The sequence below is a fragment of the Crinia signifera genome, chromosome 8, assembly GCF_055691185.1.
Source record: "Crinia signifera chromosome 8, ASM5569118v1, whole genome shotgun sequence".
In the NCBI taxonomy this organism is placed as follows: Eukaryota; Metazoa; Chordata; class Amphibia; order Anura; family Myobatrachidae; genus Crinia; species Crinia signifera.
The window spans coordinates 160,780,102-160,800,036 of record NC_139224.1 but is presented as its reverse complement, the minus strand read 5'-3'; the positions used below and the strand labels follow the sequence as shown (position 1 = coordinate 160,800,036).

General features: G+C 44.7%; 1 protein-coding gene across 7 annotated transcripts in view; it reads right to left on the bottom strand.

The window, feature by feature from the left end:
* The window catches only part of ST3GAL3 (ST3 beta-galactoside alpha-2,3-sialyltransferase 3), a 303,695-nt gene that overhangs the window by 138,202 nt on the left and 145,558 nt on the right, over positions 1 to 19,935 (bottom strand). For 3 of the 7 annotated variants that reach the window (XM_083157570.1, XM_083157569.1, XM_083157573.1), the window contains exons 3-4: positions 11,258 to 11,305; positions 7,581 to 7,616 (exon numbers count right to left, since the gene is read on the bottom strand). The exons of 2 other annotated variants lie outside the window; for them this stretch is intronic. In XM_083157570.1, the coding sequence (XP_083013696.1) occupies positions 7,581 to 7,616; positions 11,258 to 11,305 (84 nt within the window). The remainder of the gene's footprint in view (positions 1 to 7,580; positions 7,617 to 11,257; positions 11,306 to 19,935) is intronic. 2 more of the 7 variants (XM_083157571.1, XM_083157574.1) reach the window with 1 other exon arrangement.

Here is a 19,935-nt window from a genome sequence, read left to right as displayed (position 1 = left end):
TCCTTTATCCTGACAAACGTTACATCGTTGATGACCTACTAATGGAAATCTTGTTGTATAACTGCTTTCTGACAACAATCGGAAATTGTTCAGCATGGACCATGCCAAGAACATATGCAAATCCCCTCCTCAATTAACATATAAAGTCCGTTTTGGGATAGCAAAATGAGAGTTAAGGGAAAATCCCACATTTCAGTGATAATATGCAAACTATTGAAATCCTGCTTCCTCAATGTGTAATTTCCTGACATAAGCATCCAAGTCTGCAATTAAAGTATACCCGGAAATTGTTCCCGTATTGTATCTACTGCTGGCAACCGGGCAGACATTTAACTCCGATATTACAAGATAACTGAAGGAGTCATGCCAAAACAGAGCAGCTCATTCAAGACATTTGATTGTAAGCTCTAAAAACCAGCGCCATCAGCTCATCTCTGTCCGTGTACAAGTTTTGGCTTCATTGCAAAAATAAGGAATATTAAGCCGTTTCTGTAAAAAGCGCTCTTGTAGCAGTGATAGATCAGGCTCAGCCGCCGTAGCGCACAATCGAGTTATGTTACATGCATTTAATCCATCGCCTGAGAATTCTCTCAAGTGAGATCCTGTCAAGTTGTATTTATACAAGTGAAATGTGAGCCCCATAAACCTGCACTATTTAATTAGAGCCGGTCTGCTGGTCTTCAGTAAATCAGCTCCTCAGATAAGGAAGTTACCACATTTTGGCAGCAGAAATACAGAATATCTACATGAGGGGAGCACTTCCCCATCCGTAACACCAGCGCCAATGACAGTTCTAGGTATTGCTTATTAGTAACTGTATCCAACAAGTCTCATCAAGGAGAAGCGACACATTTGGACTGTACTGGGAAAAGGGGGACAGTGGCCAGTGGGCAGATCACGGAGGTGTAGTACAACGTGACATGGCATGGGTAAACCTCAAACACCCTAATTAGACCAGTCTTCCGAATGGGAATTGTATCATCTATATAACTCAGGAAGAATTATGAGCATTGGCTGAAAGAATCTTATATTATTAAAAAAATGAGTAGGAGATGCCACCTGGCAGAGGCAAAAGGAGAGGTCATGCTTAGACTCAAGTGAAACACTGCCCCCCAGTGGCTACATGGTAAAATAGTTCTCTTTGCATGAGCAGCAAATAACATATGTACACATATAAACACATATGTAAATGTACAAGAATGCATACATCTATACCTATAGATCTACATAGGGTTCTGATTAGGCATTTTTTCAATCCCGGGATTCCCGGGATCGGCTTTCCTAATAAAAAAAACGCCCTGGCCGCCCCGCATTTACTTACATTTGCAGGGGCGGCCGGCGGCCGGGTTGATGGGTGGGAGCCGGGATGCCGGGTGGGCAGCTTCATCCGGCCGGCGGCAGGGTGGGAGCCGGGATACCGGGTGGGCAGCTTCCTACTTCGGGAGCCGGGTTGCTGGGTCGGCTGGCTGGCTGGCTAGGTGGGCTGGCTGGCTAGGAGGGCGGGCGACTTCATAATGCGGAGTTGCTTGCTTGCTGGGTGGGCTGGCTAGGTGGACGGGCGGCTTCATCTTTGCCTGCCTGCCTGCGCAGCGTGACCTCTCGTCACGCTGAGAGGTCACGCTGCGCAGGGTTGCTCTGCCGGGTATGGGAGTATCCGGGCAGCGGCTGAGCCAGTGCTCAGACGCTGCCCGGCATTAGACTGCGCATGCGCAGTCTAATCCCGAAAATCCCGGGATTGGAAACTCCAATCCCGGGATTGAAATCCCGGCGTTTTGGGGGCCAAATCCCGGGATCCCGCCGATCCCGGGATTGGCCACCCTAGTTCTGACATGTGACCTTATTCAGTTGTGGTCGCAAAGCGTCTATTGTACGAAAATCGGTCAATGTTTCGACTGAGACGCAGTGATAGTGCTATAATAGTACCGATATATCAGCAATTACATATCATCGGACAGAAATGATGCGACAACAGTGGACATCCCTATGGTCAAGTTAGCTCCTGCCCATATTAGCCTAAAATCGCAACTGCATACGGCAAGAGACAGCAACAACAATAAGACCCAATACTGAATTAGGCCCATTGTTCCGTACACTCCCTTCAGACACTGAATTGTCGGAAAATTCCGGCTTTCGTTTTGCCCGTGACATGGATTTCATTGTGCCGGCTCCCGCGGCTTGCCACAGTTACAGCGGCATAGGGCTCGATGCAGAGTGAAAAACAACCAGCCAATCAGCTCTTACCTGCCATGTCACAGACTGGGTTTGAAAAATGACAGATGGGAGCTGATTGGCTGGCTGTTTATGACTCTCCACTTCATCACTTTTTGAAGCTTAGTGCATCTGGCCCACAGACTTTTTCTGGTGAATAATATATAACCAAAGTTGTCTCTCCAGGCTGGAGGCCTAAGTAACATAAGCCCTTGTGGAAGGACGGTCTCTCCGCTGGATGTATTCGGAAGATACACTAATAATTACTAATGGAGGCACCAAAGCGCCTGATTGAGTTTGGGGTGGGGGGGAGGGGGACACAGCGCACTTTTATGTCACATGTCAGCCTTTAACAGCATCCGCATATTTACACTGTAAGTGTCAGGATAAGCTCCTGTCATTCCGACCGGATTCTGCCTTCATCATATCCACTTAAAGTGTATTTGCTGGAAAGTGCAGAGACCCCAGGGCACATCAGTTTGCAAGGAGTGGCCCCCTGACACGTCCACTTGTTGATTCTGACAGTGTACAATGGAATTCCATCTACATTTCTGTTCCTGGACATAACTCTGTGGTGACTGTAATATGCGCGCACTATTTATACCTATACACAGCTGTACCATGGCAGCAGCATAACAACACTCCTGCAATAGTTTCGGGCATTCGGCGCGGCGGCGTTATGCAGCGAACGGCTGCTGTTGAACAAGCGGTGTTGAATCACCCCCCCATGTTTGCAGTTTATATAATCATGCAGTGCTAGTAAGCAGTGTAGTGTAGCACATCCTTCTCTGAATTTACACCCGAAGCGGATTACACAATGTGTACTGAGCACGACATCGCGGGAGAAGGGGGACCCGGCATCGGCAAGTGTGCACATACCTGCTGATGCAGGGACCGACGGAATGAAGGGGAGGCAACTAGGTTTCATTAGGCAGCACGTTGTTGCTAGTGATATTTAGCTGCATACCCGATGAACGGACCATGGGAGTAAAGTGCGGGCACATTGCACAATACACAAGGAGTGGTGGCACATAGGGATTTATTAAGGCACGGCTGTTAATTCGAAGGACGGGCGATTATAGACTGCGAATGCGTACAGATTGTAGAACGCATGCACATGATGTCTCCCGATAAAATCCTGATACTTTTTTTTTTTTATTCACTGGCCGTACGTAAGTTGATTGACAGGAAGCTGGCATTTGGGGGATGGCAACCGACCATTTTCTGGGAGTGTCCAGGGAAAATAAAGGCGTGTTCTGGTGTTTGACATCAGCTCCGGCCCCGATCAGCATCCGCCGGGTAAGTCCTGGGCGACGCACACACTGGAAGAATCATTTGATGGTGAGCGGGCTGCGAATGGCGGGAATTCACTACAGGGTATGGCTCATTGGGTCGACAGTAATTAAGACCACTATTGGTCTCCAGGCAAAATGTCAACACCTCATGTGTTGACAAACATTAGATCTACATGGTGAAAAGGTCAATACAATCAATAGTTCAACATGGAAAATGTCAACATGAGTTCTGGGCATGACGGCTGGGGGGGGCTGCATTGCCTCTGAGCGCAGGAGGAGAGATTCCCTGTAGGAGTAACAACGTCAGCTCCAGTGTATACAGCAGAAATCCATCGAGAAGCTGGATTTAGACCCGGTTGTGACCAGACAATAGCACAAAGGCTGATTAGCGAGTGGGTCTCTATACACTGGCCCTGGTACATTGTGCACATCTTGGCGGGGTGCTGGAGACGACCCCTTTAAATTACCAATAAAATATGGTAAATGGTTACAAGAACCCAAACTAAAGATCACCTTTATCTTGCTACAACAGTTGTATAAAGTTCTAACACATAAACCCCCTCCTGACAACAGTTGAACAATGAATAGGTTCTACTACAAGTTGTTATTCAAACTCCTGGCAGGTCCTGGAACCCTGTGATCTTAATGAGTTTGTGGCTTTGGCTAAGTGCTGGCGGGCACTGAACAACTCTTTTATTATCAACTGTTGCATAAGAGACCACGTGCCTTCCAAGCATCCAAAAACAACCAAACCTGTTAGCATATCTGTGCCAGGGGTGAGGAGACATGGAAACTGGTGAACACCATGATAGAGCTTCAGGAGACCTGTGGTACTGTGGGACACAATTGACCTGTAGACTTATGAGCCAAGGGTATATATATATACACATATATATATATATATATATATATATATATATATATATATATATATATATACACATATATATATATATATATATATACATACACATATATATATATATATATATATATATATATATATATATATATATATATATATATATATATATATATATATATATATATATATACAGAGCGAGTGGGACTGGCACTCGGAGCCAAGGGAGGATAGGTGGAGGTGCCTTCCACGATAGGTATATAGCTGCGAGTTATCCAAATAAAGGAGAACAGGAGGCGGCACTCTCAGTGTAAAAAAACGTGTATTAAATCATCAAAGCAAAATCAAAGTGCAGACGACAGCCAATTGTGTCGACAGTTTCGGAGACGGAGCTCCTTCCTCAGGACAGGCTGGTCACATAACAGTGAGCTTTCTGTATTACACGTTTTGCCTCACTGTTATGTGACCAGCCTGTCCTGAGGAAGGAGCTCTGTCTCCGAAACTGTCGACACAATTGGCTGTCGTCTGCACTTTGGTTTTGCTTTGAAGATTTAATACACGTTTTTTACACTGAGAGTGCCGCCTCCTGTTCTCCTTTATTTGGATAACTCGCAGCTATATATATATATACATACATATATATATACACACACACACACACACACACATATATATATATATATATACCCAGAAAACCCAAAAGAGGGGAAAACAGCACCAGTCATCTCATGAAGGTATAAGTCCGGAGTTTAATCCAATCAAAACTATAGCCTGCTGACGTTTCGGTCCTGGTGCGGACCTTTATCAAGGAGATGGCAATACAAGCAGCAGACCAACAATGTGGTCCCAAACCCCTACCCCATTGTTTGGACGTTGGTTTCATGCCATCAGCGCCTGCCCCGAATTCACCCATCTTCGGCCAAGATAAAAGTCAGTTTAAAAAAACATCATTGGATGATCAGCGACCGTCCAAAGATTTTTCCTCTGTGCGGCCGCATGCGAGGGGGGGGGGGGGGGGGGGTGAGCAAACGCATCCACTCACGTGCAAATCTGGGGATTTGCGCGGCGGGCGGAGTTCGCTGGGCTGCGAACATATGCACCCTTGCGAATAGGTCTGAATCAGGCCCATAATAAGGGAGAAAGATTTTAAGTTTGTATTCTATTTACCAAAACCCCCACAAAAAAATTGCCTAGTGAATGTCTACCTATAAATGCAGGACTGAACCTAATGCTCCCGCCCTTCCCTTAGGTAGGTGACATTCCTCTATACAGGCTCCGGGCTTCTCTTCTACAATTGTTAGAAAATGAGCGCTACAGATGTGTTCACATACATCTCTCCTGCATGCGATACGTGTCGCGTTACACATAACAAAACAAAATTATTTGCAAAACAAAGTGAATGCGATGCACAAGCAGCTTCTGCTGGTAAAAATGATATACAGCATTATTATATTCAGGGTGTGACTGATGCTGTACCCACATAAGAAATGTAGCGTACATTTGTTTTCCAGGAAAAAAAGTGTAACGTAGCATTTCGTATGCAGATACATCTGCAGTCACACGCTGAATGTAGGCGTGCTGCAGTTTAATCGGCTAAAGCTGCTTGTGCGTCTTATTCATTTTTGCTAATTTATTTGAAAAAGTTTCAAAAAAGATCCCCATCTGTATGGGCTCAAAATCCAACCCGCTGGAATTTAACTAAATAAAGTTCAAAAAGGCTTAGAAGAACAGCCCTAAACGTGTCTGTTTACCTATATCAAAGATTATTAGGGTTTGGCAATAATAATAATTAATGGAAATAGGTTTATATATTGTTCCTTCTAGGAACAGGGGCGCGCAGGGCGCCGCTGCACGGGGGCAACGTCAAGGGTGCAAAACCAGGCCCGCCGACGTCACTGTTCTGGGCGGTCCCGGGCCGCCGACGTCACAAAAGGAGCGTGCCCGGTCCACGCCGTGATGAAAAGGACTGCGGCGCCAGGAAAAGGGCCGGACCGCTGTCGTCACTGAAGGGGGCGGGCCCGGCTGCCGTCGTCACTGAAGGGGGCGGGCCTGGCCGCACCGAAGGCTCTCCACTGCCGGGGAAGCGCTGGGCACCGCTATATACTGCGGTACCGGGCTTCCCCGGTATCACCATAAGAGGAGGAGGCAGGCTGTTTTAGCAGGGCGCTGCCAGAGGGGCAGGGCGCATTTTGCCCTTTAAAAATCGGGCAGGGCGCAGCGCCCCGCTAAAACAGCTTAGCGGGAACACTATATATACACACACACACACACACAGGTAAAACAATGTCACGATAGTAAGTTGTGGAACAAAGGAAACCAAAATGCCCCAATATGGAGTCAGAGATGTACGCTACACCGATGTTTTTGCAGTTGACCGATTATCGGCAGTCTGCACAAGTATCTAAGTCGCAACTGTCTAATAGACATATGACATATGCACTATTTTTCTATTCGATTTTGCTTTTGTATGAAATTCGAATGGGCAACGAATGATTTTTCCACATTCAATGCAAATTCGATCCCGTGTACTGTAAATCAAATAGAAAAATAGTCTTGGCAGGCAAAGACTATACAGTACAGATCTGTACGATATAGTCAATTCCAATGCATTTTGCCTTCCATTCGATTTGATCCCAATCGTAAAATCGTACCATGTGTACACGCTATGTACCCACACTGCGACCGTACACAGCTTCCGATAACACAACAGAAATCTGCAAACCGCAGGGAGCCCATCCATTCCAAGTACGCGAAAATGCACTTAATGTTGGCAACAAAGTGCCACAGTGATCATACAGTATGAACATTCCATACACATTATAGTACTACAACAGGAGAACAGCACAAATGATCAGATTTAGATAAATAGATTATTTTTGTTAGCTTTAAGCTGCAAAATCAAGTGACAGATAATTGTTAGAGCATTTAGTGAATTGAGAATTGCGGCAGCAAAGCGGAAAATAAGCAGGTGAAGCTTCATTACAGGAAAGCCAATAGGATCTCGCTGGGCGGTAACACGACCCCTAGGACACAGGCCGGCCTGCAAGCATAGGATTCTCTGGTGCGGGGTCTTACAGCAAAGGCTGAAGGCTGCATAGTACTATACACATGAGGGGAGGGGAGGAAGCACTACAAATATTAGCAAAGAATCAAGTGAAGAATAACAATGTTTAGGAACAAAGATATTTCTTATTTAATAACTATTAAATACGGACCATGTGGTTTCAGCCAGTTAATGAGCATGGGTGTCTCTGGTAGATGGAAACAACAGAATAATCATTTTTCAAAATATAGGAAATAAAGAAAAAAGAAAAATACATTTATGACATCAATTTCAATCTTTGATTATTACTATTATAATAATCATCTATGTATATGTCTAGTGTTTGTGTGTCACTGAAACACTGCCATCTGTTGGCAGCAAGTGAAACTACCTCAAGCTTTCAAAGCATCTGCTCCGAGCGAGCTTACTAGTAATGCTAGTTTTATTTTACCTGCTGAAAGTAATTTAAGGTGGAACCTCCCAACAAATGTTTTGAGCTGTTTGTTGTTGAAAACTCTTCCATGTTCTGTAGTTACTCTCCATATGCTGACATGGGATACGGTCGTATTGTCGACCCAACTTAGGTCGACAGTCATTAGGTTGACACCGTTGGGTCGACAGGCAACAAGGTCGACAGGGTTCTAGGTCGATATGGATGAAGGTCGACATGGTTTTAAGTCGACAAATGCGTTAGGTCAACATGTCGCAAGGTTGACCTGGGTTTTTCCACTGTTTTTTGAGCCAACATGTGCCGACAGGTGGTATTTCATGCCCTACCATCCACTAGGGCGTGGTGGGAGAATAAAATAGTGTGCCGAGCGTAGCGAGTGATGCGGGGGGCTGCGGTTGACTTCCAACTGTGTCCATGTCAACTGTGTCGACATTTGGTTCAAAAAATTGTGAAAACCCCATGTCGACCTGTCGACCTGTCGACCTAACGCATTTGTCAACCTAAACCCATGTTGACCTTCACCATGTCGACCTAGAACCCTGTTGACCTTGCTGCCTGTCGACCCAACGGTGTCGACCTAAGTCGGGTTGACAATACGATCCACACCCTCTGACACATACTCAGTCGCCAGTCGAGGCATTTGTTCCGCAAACTTTTATTATCTTGATTAGACCTCTATTAATACATTTATATAGCATAATATATATATATATATATATATATATATATATATATATATATATATATTTTTTTTTTTTTTTATTATTATTATTATTATTATTTTTATTTATTTATTTTTTTTTCTCATAAAGCAGCGTCACTCCGGGAGTCCATGTTAAAATTTAAGCAAAGTGAACTTTAATTTTTGTCTACGGCGTTTCGAGCCACTGGCTCGTCATCCTTTAACATGGAGTCCCGGAGGACTGATTTAGGCTATTTTGGATTACCGGACCTGGTCCATTCCTTTCCTTCTATTCAGAAAGGTGGCGCTCACTCAGACTTGATAGAAACGGCCTTTATTTATCTGACAGTTTTGTGGGGAAACATTGATACGGACGGAAAAATAATGGCTGTTTTTATCAAGTCTGAGGGAGTGCCAGCTTTCTGGATACACTACAATGGGGGTTCTTGGACCATGTAGGAAGGCTAGTACATCTGTGATAAGTGCATTTATCCCTCCTGTTAGTGGGGGAAGTGGAAGAAAAATAGAAAGCAGGAAACAAACTGCGCCACTGATAAGAAGTTCCACCACCAAATATATAAAAACGAACTGTAGTAATAGTAGACAAATCACTGTTCAACAGTTTAATACATTTTAAAAGACAGAATAAAATAAAAACACTTTTTCATCTGTGTGGAGTCATTAATTCAGTTCGATAAATGCAAGGAAAACCCAACGCGTTTCGTCGAAAACGACTTCCTCAGGGGTAACTTTCCATAGGCAAATTAACAGTGAATACAAATGTTTACTCCAGATGTCAATCTTTCTCACACGATGTAAAGGGTGTATGAATGGATCCTTTTGGAGATCCTAATATTGATGCACAAGCGCATCAATTTCCATAAGAGTCCTTTTCTTAAAAAGGAAGTCCTGAGAGGATTCTTTCAAACAGATTCCTCAAAGTGAAGTCTCAGCAGAAATAGAGTAGACCAACTGCATACACCTTTTACATCGTGTGAGAAAGATTGACTTCTGGAGTAAACATTTGTATTCACTGTTAATTTGCCTACGGAAAGTTACCCCTGAGGAAGTCGTTTTCGATGAAACGCGTTGGGTTTTCCTTGCATTTATCGAACTGAATTAATGACTCCACACAGATGAAAATGCTTTTATTTTATTCTGTCTTTTAAAGTGTATTAAACTGTTGAACAGTGATTTGTCTGTTATTACTACAGTTCGTTTTTATATATTTGGTGGTGGAACTTCTTATCAGTGGCGCACTCTGTTTCCTGATTTCTATATTATATATATATATATATATATATATATATATAATGTTTGTGTGTGTGTGTGTGTGTGTGTGTGTGTGTGTGTGTGTGTGTGTGTGTGTGTGTGTGTGTGTATCTCCTTCAGTTGCTATCTACCGTAGAACCCACTAAAAGTAAAAGGTGATAAACATGGGGCGATTTCAGGGATCTCACTAGATCTCTTAGGAAATGTCCCTACATCGCTCTGTGTGTAGGGGCTATTGCGATAGCGTTATCGCCAATGATTAATACCCAGCATGCTGGATAAATCTACTTAAAAGCCGGTCAAGGCCAGTGTTCTCACTGGAGAACACTGTACCTGACAGAACACTCAGATCGCACAGCGGGGATGCCCCATGTGTAGGCCCCTTAAGGCTTTCCAATGCTTAATGTTACTCAGTGGCACAGGTTAGCAGTGGTAAAAAGAGACCTACAGTACCGTTTGCAGCACAGTTTTAAAGGAGCCTACACACAGGAAAACCCTGCTGAGCGAAATAAACAATGCAGATGCTCAGCAAGATCGCTCAGCATTGTGTCAGCGCTGTGTGATCTGTCAGGGGCCAGTGTTCTCGGGTGACCGGCCGTTTAAGTAGATTTATCCAGCTTGCTGGATATTAAACACCAGTCTTTTTTGTAACTTTTTCTTGCAAAATGAATAAGACACACAAGCAGTTTCTGCTGATTAAAATGATATATCACACATTTATATTCAGTGTTTGATCATGGCTGTATCTTCATAAGAATTTCTACGTTGCACTGGTTCCAGGAAAACTTTATAATATACTATTTCTTATGCAGATACAGCAGCAGTCACACACACTAAATATAGGCACGTACCATTTTAATCAGCAGAAGCTACTTGTGCATCCTATTGCAAATAATGCACTATTTAATTCAAATGCGTTTAAAAAAAGATGTCCCGCGCTACAGAGACGCGCGGAGCCCAATTGTTATGTATAACGCAACTTACATCGCCTAGAGTAAAGATGTACGTGGACAAAACTGTATTACTTTTACATGTATAGGTAAATGCGTCTTGCGTTACATTTTTAAAGAAGTGTTTTACTTGTGTTGGTTTGTTCCACTTTAAATGACCTCATCTCTGAAGCTGCCAATATTTCAATTTGCATTTGAGACAATGTGCAAAGGTTTCCGTGTGGACTGTGATGTTCCAGGTCTGGCCGGAAAGAAACTCATTTTCCAATACCAACATCATACAGTGTTAGGATGCATCAGAAATATGGAATGCACACTGGCCGTCTAGGTGATTGTTCTACTAGCCGCAGAAAATTAACATCAGTGGGGTAAGTAACGTACTTGGTATTTCAGATTACATTTTCCAGAAAAAGACATCTGGACTTTGATATAATTAAGCCTTAAAGAGAAGCCTGGAATGATTAGGGGAAAGAAGAGGAAAGGGGTAAATGTACCTGGGCCTAAATTGTGTCCAACGGAGTCAAAGGAATGAAGCATTGAATCTGTAATACAAGAGGACAAGTTCAATCCCTTTTCTTTCAGGCTTGTGACAATATGCTTAAGTAGAGCTTAATTTTTTATCATTAGAAGATGACAATATTTATTGATCCCTTCCCAATAACTATTATTACTAAGTCATCTACCCCCTCAAGTCTGGTGGGACACCTTCCCTTAGAAATCACCCTTAAAGCAGCCATCCCATCAATGAAATAGGGTTTTATATATCACTGTACAATGCTATAAGAAACAACTTGATAATTACAATTTTCCTTGTTTTGTTTTTTTCCTATGGGCTGCAATTCTGAATGTGTATGAGACTACCATGACAACCACAGTCACATGCTGAAGAAAGCAGAGAGGTTTTTGAACACTCCCAAGAGTGTCTGCACTCTGACATTTCTCCCTTCTGCCATCACGTTTCACACTGAGAGATGTGAGTATGTGTGTATACAGATGGAGCACTGCTCATTCGGGCAGGGGCTGGCAGTGGGTTTGCCAGCCACCGGAAGGGGACGCGTGCGTACGAGACGCACGTGCATCCCCTTCAACCGGAGCTCCCCCCATGTCCCCGCCATCCCTCATCTCCCCCACCATCCCCCCGTCTCCCTGAAGCGGAGATGGGCAGGGTTCCCGTCCCCCACCGACAGGAAACTGGGACGCGCATGCATGATCGACGCTTACGTGTGCCAGTCAGATGTAGCGTCCGATCGCCAGTGGGGGTGGTCTGGCGAGCCGAAGCACTGAATGAGCGGCGCTACATCTGTATGTGTGTCAGACATACTTTCCCCTCAAGAGAAGCATTGAAAATATAACGTTCTGTAACAAGGATTATTCAATGAATACTTAAAAATTACTTAACTTTCAATTTAAAAAAAAAGCAAAACAATACTTTTTGGGACTGTTTCTTTTAAAAAGAGGAGGCGGCCTCCGCTTACACATAAATATGCACATGCTATTTGTGATTTCTTTTTTTCACCACTGTTTATTGACCACTTTTGTTACCATAAAATCCCCGGACCTATTGTGGTATTTCATGCAATGGTCCTCCTTATACCACGTTACGCCAAAAATCTGGGCCGCGCCTGGGATCTACACAGTGGCGTAACTACATTTTGGGCGCCCCCCCGCCGTTAAAGGGAGAGCGCCCAGCCACTCACCCGCCCCTCCACCCGCCGCACCAACCCCCGCAGTCTAGATGTTCAGATCCGATATATCTGTGGGTACCTGGGGGAGCGGCAGGCGAGGACCGCAGGCGGCGCAGATGGAGACCGGGGGCGCGGCGGGAGAATAGGAAGAAATCCTATTCAAAAGACCGGGTGGCCGCTGATTGGCTGAGCTCTCAGCCAATCAGCGGCCGCCCGGTCTTTTGAATAAGATTTATTTATATTCTCCCGCCGCGCCCCCGGTCTCCATCTGCGCCGCCTGCCGCTCCCCCAGGTAGCCGTCAATGCAGGTGGGGGGGACGCTGCGAGGCGGCTGGGGGGACGGATGCTGCGGGGGACACAGAGGCGGCAATTACTTACAGCTGAGCCGGGCAGGGGGAGCCAGGAGCTGTCACTGAGTGTCAGTACGGAAGAAAAAAAAAAAAAGCCCATACAATGAATCGGCAGCCTGTGATTGGCTAAGCGCTCTCTCAGCCAGTCAGCAATTGGCTGAGAGAGCGCTCAGCAGCCAATCACAGGCTGCCCATTCATTGTATGGGCTTTTTTTTCTTCAGTACAGACAGCTCCCGGCTCCCCCTGCCCGGCTCAGCTGTAAGTAATTGCCGCCTCTGTGTCCCCCGCAGCTTCCGTCCCCCGCAGTGTCCGTCCCCCCAGCCGCCTCAATTCCCCCCTGCTCCCTTCACATTGCAGCTAACGTAACTATAGCACTGCAGCCCCCGGTGCCCGCACATGCATAGCGCCCCCCCCGCGGTCGCGGGGGCTGCGGTGCTATAGTTACGCCCCTGGATCTACAAGATGTGGCAAAGTGGCAGGAAGTGCTCTCAGCTTACATTGTACACAGGACACAGAATGTGCCAGATCATCTTCTTGGCAATAGCCAGGTAAGGGTTCCTAGTGCGTGGGGGAACTGGGAAGGGGGTCTAATTCTTATTTTTTGCGCATGCAGCCGAGTGACCACCTGGTCATCACATTAATCTCAGAATGAACATAGGAATGCATTATGGAAGAGGAAGGGAAACTTATTGACTAAACCCAGATTGAGGAGCATTCACTTTAAAACAAGCTATTTATTTACTTCGTTCCAACATATTATTTTTAAATACCCTCCCAGGTTTCTAAACATAGCCTTCTAAATAATGCTAAAATAAGGCCGCAGATAGCGTGAGATTTATGGGCTGTTGAAAATGGAAAATAAATAAATATATATATAACTCTATAAATGTTGTTAAACTCTGTAATGAAAGAAACTATTTATAGCGTTCATTTAATACACAACGGTTTGCCGTGTTCCATGAAATTCCTATTCATGTGTGTTCGCTTAAAGAGCAATCATATTTACATATGGGTTCTCATTCTGGTTAGCTCGCAAAGCGGTAGTTCGCTGCTTTGAGAATCATGTAATGCCGCTTGCCCGAATGCCCGTCGCCCCCACTTAACAGTGAATATCCTGCAGCGCTGCGATAGGATATTTTGCAAAAACATCCGTTTGATGGTTGCCGACCATCGAATGATTTCTGTAGTGCTCGCTAATCTTAAGCAGCCCATACACGCTGCGCGTTCTGTGCTTTGAGGTGCGCGCTCCCGCGGCACCTCATCGCACAGTACAAAAAGTATGTGCTTGCACAACGCATGCACACGCAATGCAATGTGATGTGATCCATGCTATCTAAGCCCACAACGCACGCCCGCATCGGGGCGTGTATGGGCAGCTTAAGTCCTCTCTCCGGTGACTTAGATTAGCAGAACCCTGCTCCGAGGCGGGCAGCTGACATTGGAAGGCAGGTGGCCGTCTTAGTTCACAAGGGGATGCCAAGCACTTTCCTGGGTGCACCCATTGTTTTCATGGGCACGCATCCTGTGCCCCCCCCCCCCCCCGTACAAGCGTCTCAGACTATGCAAGTCTCTGAGAGCGCCCCAGGAAAAACCTGTAAATGCGCGTATTCGCTTATGCGCAGATCTTCAACATTGAACTCCCAGTACGAACCTACAAGGGAGTTTAACTAGAATCACTGCCATAGCACATACATGTTACGGTACTTGTGTATTTTCACGGCGCCCAATATATCGGATGTGATATCGGCCGATATATCGGATGCGATCCGAACTGATTTGTGACCTGTTGATTTTATATAGTGTGGCGAGCGCAGTAATCCGCGTCCGCTCGTCACGCTTCGGGCTCGGTGGTTCGCTGCGCTCGCCACACTATATAACATCAACTCCATGCGTAGTGGATAGTGGGGTTATGAACCGGTCAAAAATTGGTTCAGATCGCATCGATATATTGGCCGATATCGCATCCGATATATCGGGCGCCGTGAGAATACACAAGTACCAAAAATTGTTAAACCAGGGATGGACAAGTTAATGCAATGCCAGCTCAATTAAATCAATATATCAGACCCATCTATGCACTGCACCATATTCAATTCAAGGCAACATGTTTGTCTTATTATAGAATATATTTTATATACTGAACAACAATCGCTTTGTGCCATTCGTGGATTTTATTTTGACTTTTCTGACACACCTACTCTAGCCCACCAATAGATTATCTATCCCCTCAACCGTATCCTCATAGTGTCACAACTGACCATCGGTCTCTGCCCCAGTGGAGCTTACAATCTATATTCCCTACCACATGTACACGCACACCCAGACATTCTAAGGTTAATTTTGTTGGGATCCAATTAACCTATCAGTATATTTTTGGATTGTGGGAGGAAACCGAAGTACTCGGAGGAAACCCACGCAAGTACGGGGAGAATATACAAACTCCACACAGTTAGGACCATGGTGGGAATTGAATTATGCAAAACTGGTCCTATTATAAGCACAAGAAGAAGTGCATGTGCTCCTTAGCAAATTAAGAAACACCTCTACCAGAGGTTCCCATACTCGGACCTCTAACAATCCTAAAGGTGCCCATACAGGCTGCGATAATTGCCTGCATTTTGGTCTGGATCGCATCGCACGACAATTGCATGCAATTTGCGTGCAATTCAATCGGGACCTCGTTCAAAAAGTATGTGCAGCACATACGTTTTGATCTGTGCGATGGGATGTGCGCCGGAGTGCGCATCCCACCTGCAAATCGCAGTGTGTATGGGCACCTTCATTGAGGTAGAGGTGGGGGTACAGCAGAAAAACCTACGTATGTCTGAGGCGGCAGGGCTGGGGATTGCCTGCCAATCTTAATATTAACTAAAATCTGTAACAGCCCAAAAAAAAAAACTTTTAGTCTAAGCACCTTTAATGCATCAATGTATAAAACAAAAAAACATTTTAAGTTAAAAAAAAAAAAATCATAATTAGTGGAATTATAGTTTAAAGTTAAGGATCCATTTCCATGGTGTGTGCGTGTAAGAATAATCAGCGCTGCCTAGGCGAGTGAAGGGCGGAAGCATTGGAAACCTGATCCCAGATCTCTTCTGCCTGTCAATTGTTTTTTTATTTTTAGCTTTTTCTACAATAAAGTTTTTTTTTCCTTTTCACTGGTATGAACAAAAAAAAAAAATTTTTACAGCAAAGTTTATAATAAATAAATGAATTGATGCTAACTATGTGAATTAACTTTAATTGAGCAAATGCATGTACGGGACATTCAGCGCAAGTTAAGACAGACTTTTTAATATGGCTCCCAAATTCTTTAATACATATAATAATCTTTCCGAATCTCCATTAAACCCGCGGAATGTTGTGGGTCTGAGCCGTATCTGGGGATCTATGCTCCTTATCCTGCTACGGAGCTATGAAATCCTCCGAAAAATGAATTAGCCGTGTTGCAGACCTCTAAATGCATGTCGTTGTACATGAAGACGTTCTCATACCGTCTTCCGCTTATAAGGCGATGTTGTAGAGTTTTTTTGTGTTTAAGCTTTAAGGACGGGAGATTTCAACAGCACAAGGAAATATAGAAGCAGATTTACTTTTAGTCCGGGCATTATATGCTTCTTATAAATGTTATGATAAAACATTAAAAGATATTACTCAGCCCCTCCGACGGACCGGGGGAATGCTATTAATATTCCGTAATGCATGAACTCTATCCGAGAACAGAGCGGATTTTCAGACGAAAATGAAAGGACTTTAATAAGGTTTTTATTTTCTTATTAAACTGGTTTTATTTAATCCCTTTCTGATGACTTTGGGTGTTGTTATTATTAATATTACATTGGCAGAGTTGGACCTAAGCAAAAAAAATAATAAACAAGCAACAAAACAAGATAGTTTAGCCAGATGGCGTCCAGAGACGGTTTACCCTTGCCTGCGTCAATGTAGGGTTCAAAAACATTGGGATCTGCACACTGGAATACCTACAGAATGCTGCCACAATGCTAGTGAACAGCAGGACTTGGTCTCCATGGCGGCTGCACCACTGTACTTAGGGACCTAATTCAGGTTGGTTTGCAAAATCAAATTCCTTCTTTAATGGATAAAACCATGTGAACTGCAGGTGGGGCAGATGTAACATGTGCGAGTCACATTAGGGTGTGGTCAAACTGAAATCTAAAATGCAGTGTAAAAATAAAGCAGCCAGTATTTACCCTGCACAGAAACAAAATAACTCGCCCAAATCTAACTCTCTCTGCACATGTTACATCTGCCCCATCTGCAGTGCACATGGTTTTTTCCATTAAAGAAAGAGTTTGCTTTTGCAAACAAACCTATATCTAGGGTTACCACCTCATCCCTTTAAATCCGGACACATAATAATTACACAGAACCTGTGTAATTAATAGGTGTCAGAATTAAAGGCATGAGGTGGTTACCAGACCTGAATCACCCCCTTAGGGCTATTTCACACGCTCCGGCTCCTGCCGGGCAGCAAAACCCTGCACGGCGAAAAGCCGTGCAACACACTATCGTTAATAATGGACACAATTGTGTCCATTCACACGGGACGGCCATGGCCCGGCTGCCGGATCCCACCACTGGAAGGGACGGCTGCCGGGCTGTGGCCATCCCCACCATTGTAAACTGCTGTGTGCGGCTTCTTGGCCGTGCGGGTTTTCGCCGCCCGGCAGGAGCCTGAGCATGTGAAATAGCCCTTCGTGTCATAACTATATATTCTACTTACTGAATATTGCCTAAACTGCACTACAAAGACGATGGTTCTAAAATAATTTTATTTGCTTTCGTTTTCATAGGGTGTGGAAGGAACGTCATCACTCAAATTTGAACATTTATTGAGGGAAATTCAATAAAATGTGCTATTGAATCGTGCTGGGAATGCCGGAGCTATTCAATTAGCCGTGGAATTCTGCTCTCACCCACCAGGCACTAATTGGTGGCACTTTTCAAAAGCGCTTTAAATTGAATTCCCCCCCATTATGTCAAAACCATGGATGTTGACATGTTTAGAAAGTCCACATTTAATAGTTTTACATTCATTTCGTAATGTTGGCACTTTCAGAATGTCGACAATCCTATTTTGGGATTGCCTTCTCTAAACACATGTTCCCGGAGCCACATGTGTGATAACACGCAGATGCTAGCTTCAGCCTAACCCAGGCATGTCCAAACTGTGGCCCTCCAGCTGTTGTGAAACTACACATCCCAGCATGCCTTGCCATAGTTTTAGCATTCCCTAATAGCAAAACTGTGGCAAGGCATGATGGGACATGTAGTTTCACAACAGCTGGCCTAACCCATAAGTAATGAAATGCACCGGAAAGCCCAAGCCCCGAGGTGTCCTCTGCGCCTGTGCACACTGTAACCCTACTGAGGGTTCTAGACCATCCAGCATCAGCAAACTGTCGACACACCATCCTATGGCAGGTGCAATATCTCGGTTTGTACATGGCTTATGTGGAACCGCAATCCACATTCGCTGACGTGCTCCCACATCACGCCCAAGGTTGACATACATTGGGTCAACCACTGAAGGTTGACACATGAAAAATGTTGACATGCCTAAGGTCGACAGGGTCCAAAGATAGAATCAAGCATTAGGTCGACATTGTTAAGGTTGACAGTCAAAAGGTCAACATGTGTTTTTCACTTTTGGGGGAGGGGGGGTCCCGAATGTTGACACAATCGACATGGACACAGAAAAAGTGCATCGCTGCGCTCGCCATGCTTCGGCCTCAGTGCCTTGCTATGCCTGCCACAATATTCCATTTTTCCTCCAGGCCCTTGTGGATAGAAGGGCACGAAATACCGCCTGTCGGCACATGCCGGCTCAAAAAAAGAAAAATACATGTCAACTTTCCCAAATGTCGACCTTAGGCGTATCGATTTTTCATGTATGTCGACCTTAATAGTGTGGCTGCCGGACAAACCCCTATTGCCTCGCCCCTCCACTTCTGATCCCTTCAGTCGCATGCACAATAGCGCAGGCGTTTGCCTAACGGGTGATGCGTCTATGTGAATAAGCGACGCGCTGCTCTGCCGCACCTTGCCAACTGCCAATCTGCCATCATTGCTTCCATATTCCGGAATATTAGAGACCAGACCGGCAGAGATTGGCCACAGTGATTACAATATGTAGGGGAATTAGGGGAAGGGTTGGCTTTTAGTGCGCACTACGCCGTAATGGCATAGAACAGGTACTAGGTGTATTGTTAGCGTTCGGCAGGCCACTGACAGTAACAACATAACCGGATGATGCCGATAGTTATCATTAATGCACCGTTTCCAGCATGTGACAATACCAGACTGCGAAAATTATTTTTCTATTATTATTTTTTTTAAGAAATGCCAATATCTACGTAATCACCGCAAGACATCTGCCTTCCTGTTATTCCCGGAACAAATTAACATTTTTTTCATGTTTTCTCACAGAACTCTTGGGTTCCTGCCTGTCCTATTGGAAGCACAACAAACACAGCCCCTGCTCCAGAGTACACCAGAAACGGATGAGTTTCGACCAAAACAGATTTTACTTCCCACTGCAGAGCGCTGGTACTGCAAGGCGATTGTTGGGGTCCATTAATGGGAGTTGGAACATATTCTGAGGAGATTTTAACACGCACGCTGGAACAATAAACATTCTCTTTGCACAGGCTGTAAATTTGTATATTTGGTGATAGAAACTTTATAAAGTGATGGACGAAGAGAGAAGCCACGTGATATTATTCCGCCTATGGAAATAGAATCTCATTCTTATGCTGTAGTGAGTGCACCCTGAGGCATTAGCAAGCTGCCTTGCACTGTGGACCTTATTCAGGTTGACTCACAAGTCAGTGAATTTCGCAGGCTTGCGGGTCTACCAGTCACCGCCTTCCGTACACACAGTCTGTTCTGGGAGACTAGACGTGGGTTCCTATGGTTTTCCCAAGCTCAAGCCAACCAGAGACATGGGTGAATTTCAAGGATTCAGCATCACGAAATTTCTCAAAATTGTCAAATACCTGTAATTAACAACCACTGAAGAATCAGGCCAATCACAGACCATGGGGAATAAAGAAACCAATCAGAAGCTTTGGCAAATGTCACAAGTCAATGGCCTTATAAAAAGAGCATTTTCA